Source organism: Loxodonta africana, chromosome 4, assembly GCF_030014295.1.
Source record: "Loxodonta africana isolate mLoxAfr1 chromosome 4, mLoxAfr1.hap2, whole genome shotgun sequence".
In the NCBI taxonomy this organism is placed as follows: domain Eukaryota; kingdom Metazoa; phylum Chordata; class Mammalia; order Proboscidea; family Elephantidae; genus Loxodonta; species Loxodonta africana.
The window spans coordinates 138,441,030-138,462,436 of NC_087345.1; the positions used below are offsets into that span (position 1 = coordinate 138,441,030).

At 43.1% G+C, this 21,407-nt stretch overlaps 3 protein-coding genes across 5 annotated transcripts in view; all 3 read left to right on the top strand.

Moving 5' to 3' along the window:
* The first annotated feature begins 127 nt into the window (after window positions 1-127).
* LOC111750862 (uncharacterized) lies at window positions 128-4,439 on the top strand. Its single transcript, XM_023549018.2, has 4 exons — window positions 128-941; window positions 1,294-1,434; window positions 1,777-1,950; window positions 4,245-4,439. Exons 1-4 carry the CDS (start codon window positions 762-764, stop codon window positions 4,437-4,439), a joined length of 690 nt encoding a protein of 229 aa, XP_023404786.1. The 5' UTR covers window positions 128-761.
* LOC135231256 (uncharacterized) lies at window positions 4,403-15,586 on the top strand. The gene is made up of 4 exons (XM_064284743.1): window positions 4,403-4,849; window positions 6,061-6,166; window positions 7,530-7,595; window positions 13,734-15,586. Exons 1-4 carry the CDS (start codon window positions 4,787-4,789, stop codon window positions 14,162-14,164), a joined length of 666 nt encoding a protein of 221 aa, XP_064140813.1. The 5' UTR covers window positions 4,403-4,786; the 3' UTR covers window positions 14,165-15,586.
* Window positions 15,587-20,233: 4,647 nt separating this feature from the next.
* The window catches only part of DDX11 (DEAD/H-box helicase 11), a 31,815-nt gene continuing 30,641 nt past the window's right edge, over window positions 20,234-21,407 (top strand). For all 3 annotated transcript variants that reach the window (XM_010590797.3, XM_003410769.4, XM_064284739.1), the window contains exon 1: window positions 20,234-20,454. The gene's annotated coding sequence lies outside the window, so the exon portion shown is untranslated. The remainder of the gene's footprint in view (window positions 20,455-21,407) is intronic.

The following is a 21,407-nucleotide window of genomic DNA, read 5'->3' on the forward strand; positions in this document are numbered from 1 at the left end:
GATAACTGCTTATTAAGGGGGTTGGATTCTTAAACAAGTGGTTGTCCTGCCCCCCCTTTTTTTTTTAACTTCAGAACATTTTATTCAAATGAAATCTTATATGAAAATGGAAAATGAAATAAAATGAGTAATGCAGAGATATTCTCATCAGTGGCGGGTGTAGGGAAGAGAGATCTTCACCCTCCTCCTATATGCCCGGAAGCAGAATCTGAAAACCACAGCACTAGAATATCTTTACAGTTCCTTCCACAGGACTCTGTGGTTGGGTTGGGGCCAGGGCTGAAGGGCGAGTGGATGTGTAATTGAAGGGTTCCAAAGAGCCCTAAACTTTTATCAGAAGGAAAGGAGAACGTAGCTAATACAGAGTTGTCTCCTGGTTGCCAGCCCATGGGTGCAAATCAGAGCATAACGCCTTGTCCATCCTTCTGTCCCTTTCTTTTCACAAATCCAATGGTGGTGGATTTCAGTTGTGCCCTGGAGGCAGTGAAGTTGGTATTTCTAGCTGCTGCATATGAGAAAGTGGTGGTCTATGCAAGTCAGCATCGCTGTTGGGACCTTCTGTCGTCCCCCAAATTTTACCACATAGGTATCATGGACCTGGCAAGGTAGGACTGTTTCCCCAGGACTCCTGGCATCACTCTACCCCCCTGACCTCAATCTGCCCGGTCCTAACACTCAAATATAGCAGCCTTTAACTTTCCTTTCCCATCTCCCAGTCCTCTGGTCTCCTGATTCCTCAGCCTTCATGTCTTCCCTGTTCTATGTACTCTAGTCCCTTGCCACTTCTACCCAGAAACCCCTGGCCTCCTGTGTCCCATCGCAGTGGCATTGTGCTGAACTGTGAACCCTACATTCTGCACCGATTCCTGAACCATGTCAGGAACCTTCTCTACAGCTTGGATGATCGTCGGAAAATGCTGGCCAGGACCTTCTATGTGCAGGTGAAAGCCTGAAGAAAGGTCAACAGCTCTAGCCATTCATTTCCTGCAGCGGATGAATTACATAACAGCAATAGAATAGAATTAAGCCATCTGAAATGGAGATCCCTTCCTTGGCACTCCAGGGGCCTGATTAAATTTGGGGCAGGGGAGGAAGCTGGGGCAGGGCTTAGCTTGTATCCCAGCATCTGGCTCAAAATTCAAGCCTTATCAGCATTATCACCCAACCCCTTACCCACAGTCTCCATCCCATGGGCACAGACCTGCCACTGCTCTCAACTGGATACAGTCCTTACCTGAGGGAGGGCTGTGGGGAGTACTGGGTACCATGACCTTTTCTCCTTCATCCCCACAGCTCCTCTGGCACCGATCAGTGGCTCAGACCCTGGGGCATGACTTTCTGGGCAATCTAATCAAGTGGCTCAAGGAGCCAAACCTGATTATGAAGGAAGTTGGGCTCCGAGGAATCAGTAACTTGGCCCTGCACCCAGGACAAGTAAGAGTGGGGAGGGAAGAGAAGGAAGGTGAGGACCAAGTGGGAATCAAGTGTTGGTCCCTGAAGCATTTAATTTACCTCGCTTGGGTCTCTTAGTCATCCACGCCTTTGCTTAGCTTCCAACTCTGCATCCAACATTCAGTTTGTCAGCCTTTACAGACTTGTCCTCAAGCCTCTCCAACCCCCTGAACACCAGCTAGCCTTCCACTCCCTCAGCATGTCCAGCCCTCAGATTCCCCATGTTCTGTTTCTCTCAGGCACCAACCATTTTTCTCCGAGTCCTCTTCCCAGGGTGTTGAGTGATCCCCAGGTGGTAAGTGATCTCTACCTTTTTCCCAATAGTCAGAGACACTTAAAAGCCTGGTTCCATTCTTGAGAAGATTCCTGAAGGATGAGGTGCGAGTGACAGTGCAGGCAGTGAAGAGTCTGCGAAACATCATCTACCATGGACAGGGAGAGGACACCAAGGTGGTCTTTTGCTCCATCTCCAAGCAACTGCGTCCACTCATCAATGATGTATGGACTTGAGTCCCTGGGATCAGGTGGGAACAGTATGGGCTGGGGCTGAAGATTAACCTAGAAGCTGATATCCTAGAAGGCTACTCGGGTAGGACCAAGGGACTGTGGTTAGAGGCTGAAGAAACCGAGGGGCAGAAAAAGGGAGATTTGGCTTTTTGAAGCAGTGCAGGGGACATGTCTCAAATGTATTCCTACTTACATACGTATGTACCACACACTCGTTTTCCTACTCCATCACTAGAAGTCCCCTGAAGGGGCCACTCAAAAAAAAAGATGACATACTGATATGGAATTAATTCTGACTCCAAGGATCTTCTGCAGATCCCACTCATGGAGTGAAGGCGGCCAGGGAGAACTAATGATTCTACCCTCCTCCCAAACAATCCAAGGGCCTTAGAATGCTAGGATCCTCGTGGCAAGAATGCAACGGTTCAGAAATTTGAACTTCCCAGAATACCAATCCAGGCCTCATCCTCCTCACAGATCACGGAATTTTAGAACTGGAAGGGTCTTGACACCACCAAGACGCATTATGTTGTTATTCCTGTCCTAGCATTTATAACTTTTCCAATCTCCTTTGTGAGCAGGATGCCAGGGCCAATGTCTAATTCATCTGTCTTTCAGTATCTTTTAAAATTCAACCCTCCATCCAAACAAGGACCTTAAAATGCTTTTAAATCTGATCACACCCTCACATATTATATATCAATATCGTCTAGTATTTTTAAATCCCCAAATTTAGCCCTTATATCATCATCATTACTGTTGATGACTACACCGAGTTGACAAATTCAAGCCTGGACCCTTGATCCGAAAAGAGATCTTCACTTTTCTAGTCCCACTGCTGCTCAGCATTCAGGACAACAACGCAGAGGTCATCAAGGTGCTGGAGATCTCTGTCCTCCAACCTCAGGACTGACCCATCCCTCCCCTTTGCCTCTCTTTTCACAATCCCAGGCTTGGCTGTGCGTTCTATACCCACCTCTTTAGCACCATTATTATTTTATGCAGTCAATATTTATTCAGATTTACCCATTGATTTAGAAGTATCTTTTCTCACCTTTCCTTTTTGTAGCTCTCTCCTCCCTTTTAGAGTCTTTTTTTGTTTTTTTTCTTCTATTAGTGGTTCCTTCAGTGAGGATTTTTGTCTGAAAATGTCTTTGTTTTGCTTTATACTTGCCTTTAGTTTTCAGCAGTTTATGTTATCTGAGCATGAATTTCTTTGGGTGCCTGTTTACGGTTTGCTGAGCTTCCTGAATTTCTAAATTTATTTCTTTCACCAAACTTTGCAAGTTTTTAGCCATTATTTCTTCAAATATTTTTTTTAGCATCACACTCTTTTTCCTCTCCTCTCCTCTCCTCTCCTTCTTAGACTCTGCTGGTGACACAAATATTAGACCTTTTGTTATTATCCCATAGGTCCTGAGGCTCCGTTCATTTTCAATCATTTTTCTCTCTGTTGTTCAGACTGGATAATTTTTACTGATCTATCTTCCAGTGCAGAGGACCCTGGGCGGTGCAAAGGGTTTGCAGTCAACCACTGACTGAAAGCTTGGCAGTCTGAACCCACCCAGTGGCACCACAGAAGAAAGTCCTAGTGATCTGCTTCTGTAAAGACTGTAGCCGAGAAAATCCTGCAGAGCAGGTCTCCTCTGTTAGCACATAGGGCTGTCATGAGTCGGAACAGACCGGACGGCAGTGGGGTTTTATTTTGGCATCATCAAGTTCATTGACTCTTTGCTCTAACATCTCTATTCTGTGACTGAGCCTAGTGAATTTTGTATTTCTCAGTTCTAAAATTTTCCAGTTCTCTGTATCTTTTATTTCTTTGCTGGAGTTATTCTTTTACCCATTTCAAGACTGTTCACCTTTGCTTGTTGGATCATTTTGTGTAATAACTGCTTTAAAATCTTTATCAGATAATTCCAACATCTATGTCCTCTTGATGCTAACAGTTGATTGGTTTTTCCCAAGTGAATTGACATTCTTGAACTAAATCCTGAGACAGGAATAAATTTACAAACTGTGGATACAGCCCATGGCAGAACTGAAACCATGATCTTGGCTTTACTAGCACTGGGCCTTAATGAGCTGACTTACTAGCTTTTATAGGTGCCTGTAGGGGTCTAGAGAGAATTAGTCAGATGCACAAATTGTATTTACATTATATAAACAAAATACAATCAATATACTTTGGGCATGAGAACGAGATGTGGGAAGAGGGAGGCCAGGCCAGGCAGAGTCAGAGGGAAACCACAGCCTCCCCATCTCTACCTCGCTTTCTATGGCAGGAGAGGGATCAGGTGAGGATCTCAGCCACCTCTGCCTTGGGTCACATGCTACATCGAGTTGACAAATTCAAGCCTGGACCCTTGATCCGAAAAGAGATCTTCACTTTTCTAGTCCCACTGCTGCTCAGCATTCAGGACAACAATGCAGAGGTCATCAAGGTGCTGGAGATCTCTGTCCTCCAACCTCAGGACTGACCCATCCCTTCCCTTTGCCTCTCTTTCCATGATCCCAGGCTTGGCTGTGCATTCTATACCCACCTCTTTAGCACCATCCTCTGGGCTGGCTCTGAGTTCTTTTAAACTCTTCAATGCTTTCATATATATCCCTTGCCATATATGATCTCATGTTTCATCTCATCCCAATCCTAAACTCCAACCAAGCCCATTGGGAGCTAGCTTTGTGGTCCCCAACTTAGTCTCCTGGCCTGGTTCTGCAGTTACAGGAGTGAGGTTTTGGGGATCACCTTCTCTCCATCCCATAGGCCTGTGGAGGGGCCCTGACTGAGTGGACTAACGTGATTGGCTGGTCGTCACTCACACAGATGTTCCGGCATACCACCCTCAGTGACCACATCCAGGTATTAGAAGAAACATGCAAGTACCTGGTGAGTGAATGGCTCTGGGGGAGCTAGGTCACAATATTCATGCTGGGGTCTCAACTGCAGGCTAAGTGGGCAAGGAGGGGAAGGCTGATAGAAGATACTTCCTTCAGTTCCTCAGTTCTCATTCATTATTATTAGCAAACTCTGAGAACTCACATTTGGGATGCCAGTCTCCGGTTCTCCATATTAGATCCTCCTAGGATCCCAATCTCTGCCTTCAGAGTAGAGAGGCCATGCCAGGCTAGTGGATGCAATAGGGCAGAGATCTTCTGGTTGGAGCTGGTAGGAAGAGATGTAAGCAAGGGTCATCAGGACTTGAGGTCAGTAGTCTTGGTGTTAAGGGCCCCAGACTCCTATGAAGTGAAGGACAGGCCAGAAATCAGGAATCCTTGTTGAAAAGTAAAAACGTAAGGGCTAAGCAAGTAGGTTAGGAACTAACATGAGTTCTGGAATTCCACTGGGAATTTAGGAGTTTAGGAACCCTGATGGTGCAGTGGTTATACACTCGGCTGCTAACTGAAAGGTTGGCAGTTTGAACCCACCAGCTGCTCCATGGGAGAAAGATGTGGCAGTCTGCTTCTATAAAGATTACAGCCTTGGAAACCCTATGAGGCAGTTCTTCTCTATCCTGTAGGGTTGCTATGAGTCAGAATTGACAAGAAGGCAAAATTTTTTTTTTGATTCAAGTTTTGGTACATCCTAACTTCAGAGGTCAGGAATAAACTACATGTTAGGAATCTCAGTAGATGGACCAGTTAAATCGTTGCAAGTGACTTAATATTATGAATCCCTTACACAGGGAGAGTGCTTTACAGTTTACAGAGCACTTTTGTATCTGTTACCCCATTACAGCCTTACAAGTATGTGAGGGAGGTTGGGCAGGCTTTATTGAAAATGAGAAAACTGAAGCCACTAAATCTCAGGGCCAGTAATGAAACCTGGGTCTCCTGGCTCCAAGTCAGTTGCTTTCTCCTTTATTGTGTTGGTACCAAATAGTAAAAATCTCTTTATGAACTTCCTACTCAGTCTGTGCTGTTGCTGGGGTTGGGGTAAGGGTGAGGGTGTCTGAGTCTAGTTTCAAGCAGTTTAAGCTGGCTGGAGACAGAATGAGGCTGCTGTGGACAGGGTTAGAGGGCATGGCTATAACAAGGCCTTGAATACAGCCCCAGCAGCCCACCTCTCCTGGTCAGCACCACCCCTCTTTGGCTCCACAGGTGGGCACAGGCAAAAAACAGCTCATAGGGGAGTTACTGACCCAGAACTTCATCTTCCTGAAGAGCTCTCAGCCCTTCCTAAGGGCAAGTGCAGTCACAGTCATAGGTAAGATGGTTCCTCCTGGCGATTCTTCTCCTCTCTTCAGCAGGAGAGCCCTTGGTGAACTTCAGCTATAGGGCTAAGCCAGACCCCTGGTAAGATGGAGCAGTTCACCTCCTGTCTTACCTTTGACTTGGTTAGAGAGGCTGTCCTGTGACCAGGCCTCAACTCCAAATCTGCTTTAGAGTTTGGGGGTGGGGTAGGGGTGGATGGGAGGAATAGGCTGTGCTCCTTTGCTCCAGCTCCCTGTGAGCCCACCCACGATGTCTGGGCTCTGCTTTGTGCAATAGAAACACACACATTTGAAACGGCAAAACAAACAAACCATTGCTTCCACTGGAACCCTGTGGATTTGCCAAAGTATTTTTGTTTTGAACTACAATAGTAGTATGTGTTAATGTTAGAAAATCTGAAAAATTCAGATTGGCAAAAATAAGAAAAAAAAATCAGAAATCCCACCATTAGCCACTGCTAAATTTTTTTTTTTTAACATTCTGGAGTCTTTTTCCTAAGAATACACTACACATACGCACACACACAATTAAAAACGGCAAAGTTTGAGATGTTGTTTTTTCCTTGCTGTATCACAAATACGTATCATTATGGATTCTTCAACATTATTTTTAGTGACCACATAATATTAATTCCAGTGTATGAATGGATGTATAAAACACAATTTGTTTAATCATTCCATATTTTTAACCACGGAGACTGTCATTTTTTGTTTTTATAAGCAGGGACTGGTTGGTTAAATGTCTGCAGACCATCGTCATTATTTTGTTAACATAAATTTCTACAGGTAGAATGGCTGGGTCCAAATATATGCAGAATTTTAAGGATTTTGCTGCTTATTGTCAGACTGCCTTTTAAAAGCATTAAACCATTTTCTACTCAATTTCTAATGCAAGTATCCATTTCTCCAGACATTTGCCAACCCTGGGTGATATTTTGAAAGTCATTACCAATTTGATAGATGAAAAATAATGTCTTGATTTGTTTTGACAAATAATATTTTTATCAACAGTGAGGCTGGGAATTTTTCTGTTCGTTGGCAATGCGCATTTCATTTTGCACATCAGTGGCCTCATGCCCTTTGTCTGTCTCTCTGTTGGTAGAGGAAGCTCATGAGGCTTAACATCCTGCGCTCATGTTCTACTTGTCACCTACTGACAATACTTCTCTGGGTCACAGCTGCTCTGAGTGTTATTCTTTTACTAAGACAATGACCTCTAGGCTACAAGGCATCTCTGAAATACGTTCCTTGTTAGAACTGGTTTCCAAATTTCCTTGTTCACAACTGGTCTGGGGAAAGGGGATAGGTCAAAGGTCCAGAAATTCTGGAAGGTCTTTACATCTGTCCTGTTTTTAGGATTAATAACTAAGAGGCTAAACATGAGTAACCTGCATAAGGATGATGTGGCAACGTTACGGAACGGTGAGTCGGGGCCTTGGAACTGGGTTCTGGTTATGCAAGGGGGCGGGGCAAGGTAGAAAGGACAATGGGGAAATTCCCTAGGGAAATATTTCATTATTTTAAAGATTATTTTTCCTATTACAAATACAATATATAAAAGTAGAAAACAGAGAAATGTAGGTGGAAGGAGCCCTAGTGGTGCAGTGGTTAAGTGCCTGGCTGCTAACTGAAAGGTCAGCGGTTGGAGCGGTTGGAACCGACCAGCTACTCCATGGGAGAAAGATATGGCATTCCACTTCTGTAAAGATTACAGCTTTGGAAACACTATGAGGCAGTTCTGCTCTGTCCTACTGGGTCGCGATGAGTCTGAATTGACTCGATGGCAACTAGTTTTTCAATGGGTTTAAAACAAAACAAAAAAACCAAACCTGTTGCCTTCAAGTCAATTCCGACTCATAGTGGCCCTATAGGACAGAGAAGAACTGCCCCATAGAGTTTCTGAGAAACAGCTGGTGGATTCAAACTGCCAACCTTTTGGTTAGCAGTTAGCTCCTAACCACTGCGCCACCAGGGCTCAACAGTTTTTGGAGGCAGGAAACACATTATCTGTTGTCCTACTAGTTAGATAAAAACACAGCTAGCATTTTTGGGTTATATCCTTCCAGTCACTGAACATCAATGATGTGCTATAGGGTTGCTATGAGTCGGAATCAACTTGATGGCAATGGGTTTGGTTTTTGTTTTTTTGGATAGGTGCTGATGCTGCAATGGTGTTCAAAACAGACTCAGCCCTTGCTCCCAAAGAATGTGTAGCTTTTTGTTCTTATTATATTAAATCATTTCAAAAGTTAATTTATATTTACAGAAGAAATATATGAATATAATCTCTTTGCCTAAAAATAGACACATTACAGATAAGGGTAAAATTCCACTTAGCCTCCCACAGTCTTGCACCTCTCCCCTCCTCCCCTGCCCACTTCCAACTCAGGGCCCTTTCTGCTAACCCATGCTCCCTACACTTATTCTTTAGTCTTACCAAAGTCCTGAGCAATAGGCAAGGAATAGGGAATTTGTAAGTGTGGAGAAAGAGGAGCTAATATTTCCAATGTAAATTAGAAGAGAAATTAGACCTCACCTTTCAAAACCCTTTGTTACCCCTAGTGGTAGAACAGCCACATCTGTTTTACATAGAATGTGCAGTTGTGTTTCCCAGTGCTTAGAAGAGTGCTTGGCACATAGTAGGTTTTCAATAATCAATAAACAAATTAATAGTGAGCAAAGGCAAGGAATCAGTAGAACGCAGTCAATCCTCATTGCTCACAATTCCATCTTTGCGAAGTTGCCTACTTGTTGAAGTTTATTTGTAACCCTGACGTCAATACTCACAGCACTTCTGCAGTCATTTCCGGACATGTGAGGATCGGTGAAAAATCTGGGTCACCTGATCTGCACATTCCCAGCTGAGGCTGAATAAGGTGACGCTGCCTTCTTGTTTCACCTCTCATACTGCAAACAAGTGTTCTTTTGTTCAACGTGTTTTGCATTTTTGTGCTTTTCTTTTGGTTATTTTGCTGTTTAAAATGGCCCTGGGTGTAGTGCGGAAGTGCTGTCTAGTATTCCTATGTGCAAGAAAGCTGTGCTGTGCCTTGTGGAGAAAACACACTTAGGAGATAAACGTCGTTCAGGCATGAGTTACAGCGCTGTTGGCAGTGAGTTCACCGTCATGAACCAACAATATATATTAAGTAAGTTTTCTTTGATGGGACAGTCATTAAGAGCTCAGCTGCTCCCTGGAAATCCTATGGGGCAGTTCCTCTCTGTTCTATAAGGTTACTATGAGTTGGAATCAACTTGATGGCAATGGGTTTGGTTTTTAAGCTGTCTTTGAATGGAAACACAAGTAACACAAGATTATGTATTGGTTGATGAAAATGTGACCAGAGGCTCGCAGGAATCTAACCCCGTATTTCCCTCAGGAGCAACAGTTTACTATTTGCTAATTCAGTTGCAGCAATTTTAATGGAATGACATAGAATGCTTTTGAGGTAATGGTAGAATAATACTTTAGAAGAAATTCCTCACAGAAAACTGGAGATGGGTAAGTCCTTATTTCCTTTACGGTTCACAATTCTTTATCTAGAGAATAAAGATGTTGAACTAAATGATTTTTAAGGGTCCTTTCTTTCCCCAAAGTCAGTTGTGTAGTGTAAAACATGGGCTCCACCATCAGCCAAACCAGAGTTTCGGATCCATGTGACCTTGGGCAAGTCACTTAATTTCTGTGCCTCATTTTTTTTCATCTGTACATGGGCATGATAGTGCTTATCTTAAAAGTTGTTTTAAGTATTAAATAAAAATGCACATACAGCACTGAGCTTTGCTCGCTACAAAGATGTTCCATGATACATTTTTGTTGAGTTGATTCAGGCTTCTGGGCTGGGGCAGGGGATGGTAGTGATAGTGGTGGGTAGGGAATACACTTACAGTCAAGGGGAAATGAGTTTGTTAGGTCTTCTCAGAGAGTAGCCATGCTAGTGGTTCCCATCAAGTTGACTATGACTCATGGTGACCCCATATGTGTCAGAGTAGAACTGTGCTCTGTAGCATTTTCGATGGCTGATTTTTCAAAAGGAGATTGCCAGCCTTTCTTCCCAGGCACCTCTGGATGGACTTGAACTTCCAGCCTTTGGGTTAGCAGTCGAGCACATTAACCATTTGCACCACCCAGGGACTCCACGCAACCGCTAGAACACTAATAACATAGGTAGCGATATCTGTCCCCTTAGGGCTCTAACACTGGCTTCAGTTCTGACCCTGACATTTGTATCTCTATTGCCTTCCCCTTATTTCGACAATTGAGGTATCTAGTGTGTAGTAGTCCCTCACCCCCAACTGTCCCCCATCTGGAGTTTCAGGGAAAGTTTATCCAGAGTAGAAATGCTAGACTCCTCAGCCTACCAGAGAATTCGCCTTGCCTTCCTTGTCCTACCCTGCCTCCAGGAAGGAATGCACCTAACTCACCTCGACAGGATGAAATTTTTCCCAAGGATTGTGATTCTAGTTACATTTAGACCTATATCTAAACCAAAAGACCCGCTGCCATTGAGTTGATTCCAATTCATAACGACCCTATAGGACAGAGTAGAACTGCCCCCATAGGGTTTCCAAGGAGCGGCTGGTGGATTCAAACTGCCAGCCTTTTTGGTTAGGAGTCGAGCTCTTAACCACTGCACCACCAGGGCTCCACTCCCTAACTGTTGTTGTTGTTAGGTGCTATCCAGTCAGTTCCAACTTATAGCAACCATACGTACAACAGAAAGAAACACTGCCCAGTCCTGAGCCATCCTCAGAATCGTTGCTATGTTTGAACCAACTGTTGCAGCCACTGTATCAGTCCATCTCATTGAGGGTCTTCCTCTTTTTCGCTGACTCTCCGTTTTACCAAGCATGATGTCCTTCTCCAGGGACTGGTCCCTCCTGGTAACATGTTCAAAGTATATAAGATAAAGTTTCACCATCCTTGCTTCTAATGAGCATTCTGGCCGTACTTCTTCCAAGACAGATTTGTTCGTTCTTCTGGCAGTCCGTGGCATATTCAGTATTCTTCCCCAACATCATAATTCAAAGGTATGAATTCTTCTTCAGTCTTCTTTATTCACTGTCCAGCTTTCACATGCATATGAGGCAACTGAAAGCACCATGGCTTGGTCAGGCATATCTTAGTCCTTAGAGTGACATTTTTGGTTTTTAATGCTTTAAAGAGATCTTGTACAGCAGATGTGCCCAATGCAATGCATCATCTAATTTCTTGACTGCTGCTTCCATGGGCGTTGATTGTGGATCCAAGGAAAATGAAATCCTTGACAACTTCAGTCTTTTCTGTTTATCATGATGTTGCTTACTGTTTCAGTTTTAAGGATTTTTTTTTTATGTTGAGATGTAATCCATACTAGTTATTCCCTAACTAAAAAAACTAGACCTCTTTAAAAATCCTCTTCTCCCTATATCCACTCTTTATCCTCTGTATTCACATGGCAGCCAAATTCTCTTTAAAACATGAACTTGGACCATGAGACTCCCTTGCTTAAAATCCTTCAATAGCTTCTCTCTGCTTTTAGGAATAAGTCTGGTCCCTTACCCTCGTCCCCAGGGCCCTGCATAATCTGGTTTCAGACTACCTCTTCTACCTTGTTGTTGCGTGCCATTGAGTTGATTCCGACTCATGGCGACCCTATAGGATAGAATAGAACTGCTCCATAGGGTTTCCTACGCCGTAATCTTTACAGGAGCAGATCACCAGGTCTTTTCTTGAGCGGAGCCATTGGTGGGTTTGAACTGCTGACCTTTCAGTTAGCAGCTGAGTGCTTAACCATCAACCTTTGCCCATGCCATTTCCCCCCTCATTAGAAGCAGCAGTCACACATCATCAGGAATGCTTCTGCCCTCATTCTTCACATGGCTGGCTCTTAGGCTGGTCTTGTCTTTTGGATCTTAGCTCAAATGTTACCACCTCAGAGAGGCATTCCCTGACTGACCTATCTAAAGCAGTCCTTTCCTGGGCTGTGGGAACCATGATCTTGGGGACTATCTAGCTCAACTGGCATAACAAAGTTAATAAAGAATATGTTCTATATTCTACTTTGGTGAATAGCGTCTGGGGTCTTAAAAGCCTGTGAGCGGCCATTTAGGATATTCCACTGGTCTCACCCCTGCGGGAGCAAGAAGAATCAAGAAAACTAAAGATACAAAGGAAAGATTAGTCCAAGGGACTAATGGACCACATCTACCACAGCCTTCACCAGACCGAGCCCAGAACAATGAGATGGTGCTTTGCTACCGCCACTGACTGCTCTGGCACGATCACAAAAGAGGGTCCCCGACAGAGCTAGAGAAAAATGCAGAACAAAATTCTAACTCAAAAAGACCAGACTTGCTGCCCTGACAGAGACTAGAGAAAACCTGACAGTATGGCCCCTAGACACCCTTTCATTTTAGTAATGAGGTCACTCCTGAGGTTCACCCTCCAGCCAAAGATTGAACAGGGCCATGGAACAAAACAAGACTAAAGGGGCATACTAGCCCTGGGGCAGGGACTGGAAGGTAGGAGGGAACAGGAAAGCTGGTAATAGGGAACTCAGGGTTGAGAAGGGAGAGTGTTGACATTTCATGGGATTGTTAACCAATGTCATAGAACAATGTGTGTACTAACTGATGAGAAACTAGTTCGGTAAACTTTCATCTAAAGCCAAAAAAAAAACACAAAAACCTGGAAAAAAAAATAAAGCAGTCCTTCCCAGTAATTTTCATCATTCTGTTACATTTTGATTTTAGCACTTAATATGTGTTCACTTGTTTCTTTTGTCTTTCCCTCAGAGAATGTTAACTCCTTGAGGGTGGGAATTATCTTTCTTGTTCACCACTCTTATCTCCAGTACCTAACACAGAACCTGATGATCGAAAGTGCTCAATAAATAATTGTTGACTGAATTAATAATTATTGTTTATAACAGTGAAAAATTGTAAATAACCAGATTACTCACTAGTAGGGGGTTCATCAAGGAGCCCTGGTGGCGCAGTGCTTAAACGCTTGGCTGCTAACCAAAAGATTGGCAGTTTGAACCCAGCAGCCACTCTGTGGGAGAAAGATGTGGCAGTCTGCTTCCATAAAGATTTACAGCCTTGGAAACCCTATGGGGCAGTTCTACTCTGTCCTATAGGGACGCTATGAGTTGGAATTGACAAGAAAGCAATGGTAACAGGAAGAGGATTCATCAAAAGAAATGATGATAGAATCATGCGGTAGGATATTAGGTTGTATAGAGGAATATTTTATGGGAAGAAAAAATCTTAGTTCTATTTTTGTAAAAAAAAAATTGTGTCCATACTAGGTTTGTTTTTTGTTTTTTAATACTGCAAGGATAGACACCAAAATGTTAACAGTGTTATCTTTGGGGGTGGGATTGTGAGTGATTTTTCTTTCTTTCTTTTTTAATTGATATTTTAATTTTTTTCTGTAACAAGTATTACTATTACGATGATAAAAATCATTCTATATTAAGTTATGCAATAACGATCTGGCATACGAGGTAGAAAATAATGGGTTTGGGTAGAGAGTCCTTGGGAAATCAGAGTCTGACCTGACCTCCTTTCTGGTTTCAGCTCTTCTAAGTGTGAGGAATGATCCTTCGGAACCTATCCAGTCTTTGGCCAATATTGTCCTGAAAAGAATGAGCGTAAATACTAAGTCCAAGCCTGGCCTGACTTCAACACTGAGCAGACTGAGCACCAACCTCTTAAAAGTCTCCTGCATCAAAGACCGGACAAAAAAGAAGCGACTTTTCAAGGTTAGCAAACAGGAAGAAGATAATGACAGCAATCAGAAAAAGAAAGGCTGGAGTTGGGTCGAAGACAATCTGAGTTTATTGTCCACCTGGCACCAGAGGAGGGTAAAAAATACCCCACCGGAAGGTAGTTTATATGAAACACCAAAGATTGAAAGAACACAGGAAGAAGTTCTGTCGTTCCAAAAACCAGCTTTTCTTGATTCAGAAATATTCAGAAGTGGGTCTAGAGCTTTTCCAGCTGTTTGACGAGATGTCAGTGCTTTACTCCACAATGGTCTCTCCCACTTTTTGTCCAACTGGATAGGCTACTTTGGATTAAGCCCAAAGAGGCAGTTTTCATCTTTGAAGATACCATATGTTTCTTGTCCTTTATCTCCCTAGGAGACTGTTGGCTACCAGCATATACATTTGTCAGTAAAACATATTTTCTCATCTTAAAACAAGCTGGTTTCCATCCTAGTTCTTGGGGATTGGGGGTTAACTTGAGTGACAGGAACAGCTTGGAAGCATCTCCTTCAACTTGCAGGAAAAGTTTCACATGACAAAAGGGAGGAGTAGGTGGCAGAAGAGCATAGTGCCTAGTTATCACTCTGTTTTTCCACCTCCACACATGTTGGATGAAATTCACATGCTTGATATACTACTGTTGGTATATTCAGACTATAGGTTAGAGCATAAAAAAGATGTGCTGTGGATTATACATGGCAGAGCTCACATAACTTCAGTCCTATCTAACTCACCCAAGAAAACACATCAGATTGCCATAGAGTGAGTGACATTCTTATGATAACTTTGAGTCCATTCTAATTCATTTAAAAAAATCCTTCTGAAACTTTCGTTTAAATTCTCGCTCCCTCTACCACATAATCAGCTATTACTAAGTTCTGACTGATTAGGTATAAGGGAAAGTGGCATTGGTGACTTCCAAGAAGTGTCTTAAAAAGCCGGGGCATATCTATTTTTGTCCTGCCCTTCTTCCTGGTGACTGTGGACATGATGGCTGGAATGCAAACAGCTATCTTGAGCCATCTGGAGAAGTGATACATTGAATGTGACAGGGCAAAAAGATTGAAGGAAGCTAGATCACTGATGATGGTAAAACTGTGTACCAGCTTTGGACAGCTTGTCTTCAGATTTTGTTTATATGGGGGAAATAAACTTCTGTCTACTTTAACCCATGTTATTTGGGCTTTCTGTCACAGACAAACATAATCCTGATGGTTTTACCTAATCTTTCAACATTGCTGTAAGGATTAAAACAATATAAAGTGCTTAGCAGCTTGCCTGGCATGAAGAGGGCAATAATTTTTTTTTCAGAAGTAATAAACATTCAGGCTATTTGAACTCGGTTCTGACATCTTTGAAAGATGGGAAAAGATCAAGGAACCAGTTCTTGCTTTGGTCAGATTTTGCTTCTTTGAATTTAGCAATAGTCAGAATGTTTGATTGCTTCTATTTTATGCCTTTTTGGATAAAACCTTTCTGAGCCTTGGTTTTCATATTTAAAAATGAGACTACTGAAACCTATTTTACAGGTTTTACTAAATTAAATGAGGTATTGCTCTGTAGTTGGTATATAATAAGTGCTTAATAAATAGCTTATTATATACCAACTATAGAGCACTATCTCATTTCTGTTTTCCCAATTGCCAAGGGCCTAAATCTTAAAGTTTGAGTAACAGTTTCTCAGAACCCAACTTATGAAGTGTGTCCTCCAAAAATATGCATCAGAGTATAGCGGTAAATCCTAACCCCTATACAGGTGGAATGGACCCAACACAATGAATACCTGTGGTTATAATCCTATGTGGGAATGTGGTTTCTTTGTTATGCTAATGAGGAAGAATTTGTGTAGGGTATATCTTGAATCAATCTCTTTTGAGATAAAAAAGCAGATTAAGCAAGCAAGCAGGCAAGCACAAACAGGTGGGTATGGGATGCAGACAGATGCCACGCCACATGAAGATTCCCGTGGAATCCAGGAACAGAAGCCGAAGAGAGAAGGACCTTCCCCCCTCAGAGCTGCCAGAGAAAGCCTTTCCCTAAAGCCGGTGCCCTGAATTCAGACTTCTAGCCTCCTAAATTGAGAAAATAAATTTCTGTGCGTTAAAGCCACCCACTTGTGGCGTTTCTGTTATAGCAGCACTAGCTAACTAAGACACCAATGTTATTTATTATTAGGTTTTATTTATTTATTGTTAGATTTATACCAGCTCTTTCTAAAGTGGATCTAAGGACATTATAATAAAAACATAAAGACACCGAGACCAAATCTAGTTAATATTAGTAATAGCTAATCTTTGTTGAGCTTTGCAATGCTTTTTACGTTACTAGGATTATCTCATTTCACAAGAACCCTATAAGGTAAATCCTATTATTGTTCCCAGATTATAGGTGAGAAAACTGAGACTAAGAGGATTTAAGTAACCTGCCAAGATCACACAGCTAGTTAATAGTGGAGAGTTGAATCTAGGCAGTCTGACTTTACTAGAGCATATACTCAAAATTACCAAGAAAAAATGAGAACAGGAAAGAGAAAGTATCAAAATAAATAAATGCTAGCTAATGAAAACTATAATGTACAATATATAGCTCTGAGACTACTAGCAACAAAGGCAAAGAAGAAAACATGATGGGCTTAAATAGATCTCACTATCAAGTTACAGAAAGCATGCTTGTATATTAGCAGCAAAAATTTTCTCCCTAGTCCCAAGTTTTGAGAGAAGCTGGTCAAGAAGGTCACTGAGTTAATACAACATCATGATAAACAGAGAAAATCCTGAAGTTGTCAAGGATTTAATTTTATGTGGATCAACAATCAATGCCCATGGAAGCAGCAGTAAAGAAGTCAAATGACGTATTTCATTGGGCAAATCAGCTGCAAAAGACCACTTTAAAATCTTAAAAAGCAAAGATGTCACTTTGATGACTCAGGTACACCTGACCCAACTTGTGGTATTTTCAATCATCTCATATGCATGTGAAAGCTGGACAATGAAAAAGGAAGTCCAAGGAAGAATCAACACATTTGAGTTACGGTGATGGGGAAGAATATTGACTATACTACGGATTGCCAGAAGAACAGACAGATCTGTCTTGGAATAAATACAGCCATAATGCTCCTTAAAACTGAAGATGGCAAGATTTCATCTTGCTTACTTTGGACATGTTATCAGGAGGGGCCAATCCCTGGAAAAGGACATCATACTTGGTAAAGCAGAGGATCAGCAAAAAAGAGGAAGACCCTCAATGAGACGGACTGACACAGTGGGTACGACAATGAGCTCAAACATAGCAATGATTGTGAGGATCGTGCAGGACCAGGCAGCATTTTGTTCTATAATACATAGAGTCATATGAGTTGGAACTGACTCTATAGCACATAACAATAACAAACACTGTTTAATAAGAAATGCAGAGGTGTCCACATATGGCCAACTTCTGACTGTACCTTATCCAGGGTCTTAGTATACGAATGTAGCTCTGAAATATAAGCCTCTAGGGTTGGAGCAGGGGAAGGACAGAGGGATGTGATCCAGGTTTATAGCCTAGGATTTACTGCCTTGATCGTCTCCATTCCTACTGTCCCTCTTGAGGACCAAGTCCAGGTCCAGGCCCATTGTCTGGTTTACTGCATATCCTGATTTGTCTGTTTGCTTCTGGTCTCTCTCCCCTCCAAACCACCCTTTACAGTACTTCCAGCATAATATTTCTAAGACATTGCTTTTACAATTTCACTTCCCTGTTCAAAAACATTTCAGGGACTTGCAAATTGCTTAGTATAATGTCTGAATTTATTAGCTTGCTGTTTAAAGCTGTCCACAACCAGACCCTGACTTATTTTCCTGTTTTATCATCTTCTATTCCTTCAACGGTGCTTCTTAAACTACAGAATTTATACCCTAGGAGAGTGGGGAGGGGCAGGGGAAAGGGGAGAATTTGAAGCAATAGGCTAAAACCCAGTGTATCTTCTTGAAATTTTACCAGATGATAATCCCTCCCATAAAGATTACAGCCTAGGGAATCGTATGGGGCAGTTCCACTCTGTCATATAGGGTCGGTATGAGTCTAAATCCACTCAGTGGTACACAACAACAATAACAATTACTTTAAAACATTATTTGTATACTAAAACAAACACCATTACCTGTGTTTTATCAACTATGCAAAGGCATTCGACTGTGTGGATCATAACAAATTATGGATAACATGGCTAAGAATGGGAATTCCAGAACACTTAATTGTGCTCATACAGAACCTGTACATAGACCGAGGCAGTTGTTCCGACAGAACAAAGGGATACTGAGAGGTTTAAAATTAGAAAAGGTGTGCGCCAGGGTTGTATCCTTTTGCCATGCTTACTCAATCTGTATGCTGAGCAAATAACCCAAGAAGCTGGACTATGTGAAGAAGAATGTGGCATCAAGATTGGTGGAAGACTCGTTAACAACCTGCAATATACAGAGAGCCAAACCTTGTTTGCTGAAAGCGAAGAGGACTTGAAGCACTTACTGATGAAGATCAAATACTACAGCCTTCAGTGTGGACTGCACCTCAACACAAAGAAAATAAAAATCCTCACAATTGGACCAATAAGCAACATCATGATAAATGGAGAAAATATTGATGTTGTCAAGGATTTCATTTTCTTGGACCCACAATCAACATCCATGGAAGTAATAGTTGAGAAATCAAAGGATGTATTGCACTGGGCAAATCTGCTGCAAAAGACCTCTTTAAAGTGTTAAAAAAGCAAAGATATCACTTTGAGGACTAAGGTGCGCCTGACCCAAGCCATGGTGTTTTCAATTACCTTATATGCACGCGAAAGCTGGACAATGAGTAAGTAAGACTGGAGAAGAATTGATGCCTTTGAATTATGACATCGGTGAAGAATACTGACTATACCATGGACTACCAGAAGAATGAAAAAATCTGTCTTGGGAGAAGTACAGTCAGGATGCTCCTTAGAAGTGAGGATGGCAAGACTTCATCTCATGTACTGCGGACATGTTATCAGGAGGGAGCAGTTCCCTGGAGGAAGACATCGTGCTTGGTAGAGAGTCGGTGAAAAAAAAGGAAGACCCTCAAGGAGACAGATTGACACACTGGCTGCAACAATGGGCTCAAGCATAGCAATGATTGTGAGGATGGCGCAGAACCAGGCAGTGTTTTGTTCTGTTGTACACAGGGTTGCTATGAGTCGGAACTGACTGCATAGCACCTAACAACAACAAAATAGAGTGGAATATGACATTTACATGAATTTTAAAACAGACTTTAAAGAACTTTCATGATGTTGGTGAGTCGAATCCCAGACTCTGGAGAGTATTTGTTTCATGCCCTCTCCCAACTACCTGGAGTTGGGAATAAGTAGACAAAAAACAGACCCTGGAATTACCTTTCGTAAATTTCCCCCCTCAGCCCTTTACTCAGCTTGTAAACTGGCTCCTCTCCCTGAACGCCTGTACTTCAAGACCCAGCAACTGACCCTGCTAGGACTAGTGACACGAGTTACAAATGTCATACCCACGGGAACACTTAGCATAAAATGCCCCTAGTTATCACTTCACAGAACCACGCTTTCGAAAAGTTCTTAGGGATCACCTAGTTCAATTCTCCCCTGCACCCCCCACCCCCTACCCAAATGAATAAAGGAGAAACAAGTTCTGGGAGGTGACGGGAAATGTTATGTTTTGTCCTCCTTACTAGAAGGCGAGCTCCCAGAAGGCAGGGTTGGGATTTGTGTAAAGCATAGGGGAGGAACAATCCCCTAAATTTGCGATCTAGGAAGTGCTTTTACTTACACGATCTCACAACATCGAAGATGCTGCAGAAACTCTGTTGAGGTGGGCAGGGTAGGTGTGGTCGTTTTGGAGATGAAATAACTTAAGTACAGACATACTCAGGCCAGACAAGAGCCGGGACCAGAAAACAGGTTTCCCGATTCTCAGCTACACGTCGGTCCCTTGGGCGTTTGATGAATATTGGCTAGTTCAATCAAGTCAAACAACTTTCAAGCTCTTAGTATATTTGTTGCTAACGGGGACAGGCACCAGGATTTCCTGGACCAACCGAAGATCCCTGCACCTGGCTGAAGGGTAAACGGAGGAATGGTTGCTAAGCCCAGAGGCCGTGGTCAGAATTCCTGACTACAGCCCCTGAAGGTCCATCACGTTCAGCTTTCCTAGCGCCCCAGCACTAAGGTCGCCGCGCAAGCGCAGTGGAGCAAAAGGGACTGCCGCCTCCCCACGCTCCCCTAAACCCCTGCGGCCAGGAACACGCACCTTGGCGCGCTTTCCGTAGTGCGCACGCGCAGTGGCTCGGGGGGGCGTGGTAACGCAGCACGCTCCTCCGGGGCGTGACGTTGGCCGAGCAGCGGAGGAATTTCAAAATCGGCGACATTTCGCCGATTCCTGGCGGGCCTGGTCTCAATGAAGCAGTCAAGCACGTGAGGGCTGTGCTACGTGGTGACAGAGCTGAGGACGAGCAGATGCGGAATGAGAAAGGCAGGCTCTGGTGGAAGCGCAAACAAGGTGGGGTTTTCTGTGCCTGAGTCCTTCGTATGCAAACGAGGGGAGTCGGGAGCGGGAAAATGTGCTGTAATGGGGGGCGGAGCTAGTGTGTTGATTGACGGACGAGAAACCTGTGAGAGGATAAAGGAAGAGCCCAACGAGGCGGGACCTTCAGTTGAAACCGAGTTGTGCGTGGGATTTATAATTATAGCTAACACGTGTCAGGGGCTTAAATTCGTCCCGGCTCGATGCTAAACGCTTTTCATAAATTATTTAGTCGTCACTATGACGCTGTGAGTGTGCACGATGTGGAAACTGAGGCGGAGCGATATTAACTTAAGCAAGGATAGAGCTGGGAGTCTAGACCTGGCATTCCGACCCCAGAGCCCATACTGTTAATGCCTGTGCTCTACTTTAGCCTCTTAGGAATCAAGGGGAGCAGGGTTCAGTCAAGAGGATTTGGATGAATGAAATCAGTACCAGACTGTTGGCAGAACTGTGATAAAAGTGGAAATTAACCACCGGTTATCTTCAGGTAGATTTTGACTCATGGTGACTCCATGTGTGTCACAGTAGAACTGTGCTCCATAGGGTTTTCAGTGGCTGATTTTTTTGGAAGGAGATTGCCAGGCCTTTCTTCCAAGGAAAGGCTCCTGGTGAACTGATCCTCCAACCTCTTGTTTAGCAGCTGAGCGCATTAACCCGTTTACACCATCAAATAAATGGGAGCCCTGGTGGCAGGGGTTAAGAGCTTGTCTGCTAATCAAAAGATCAGCAGTGTCTAATCCACTAGCCACTCCTTGGAGAAACCCTATGGGGCAGTTCTCACTGTCCTGTAGGGTTGCTGAGTCGAAGTCGACTCCACAGCAACGGGTTTGGTTTTTGTACCATCAAATGTGGAAGTAAATGCTCATTAAGTAGTAGCTGATTGTTTCGTAAACAGTGAGAGAGGTCTGAGGATGGAGATGAGAGGG

Bases quoted from the DNA above. Each gene is read 5' to 3' on its own strand.
- LOC111750862 (XM_023549018.2), top strand. From the start codon at position 762: ATGTACTCTAGTCCCTTGCCACTTCTACCCAGAAACCCCTGGCCTCCT. The intron at 942-1,293 runs GTGAAAGCCTGA...TCATCCCCACAG, and splicing joins CCAGGACCTTCTATGTGCAG to CTCCTCTGGCACCGATCAGT. The intron at 1,951-4,244 runs GTATGGACTTGA...TTTCTATGGCAG, and splicing joins TGCGTCCACTCATCAATGAT to GAGAGGGATCAGGTGAGGAT.
- LOC135231256 (XM_064284743.1), top strand. From the start codon at position 4,787: ATGTTCCGGCATACCACCCTCAGTGACCACATCCAGGTATTAGAAGAA. The intron at 4,850-6,060 runs GTGAGTGAATGG...TTGGCTCCACAG, and splicing joins AAGAAACATGCAAGTACCTG to GTGGGCACAGGCAAAAAACA. The intron at 6,167-7,529 runs GTAAGATGGTTC...TCCTGTTTTTAG, and splicing joins AAGTGCAGTCACAGTCATAG to GATTAATAACTAAGAGGCTA.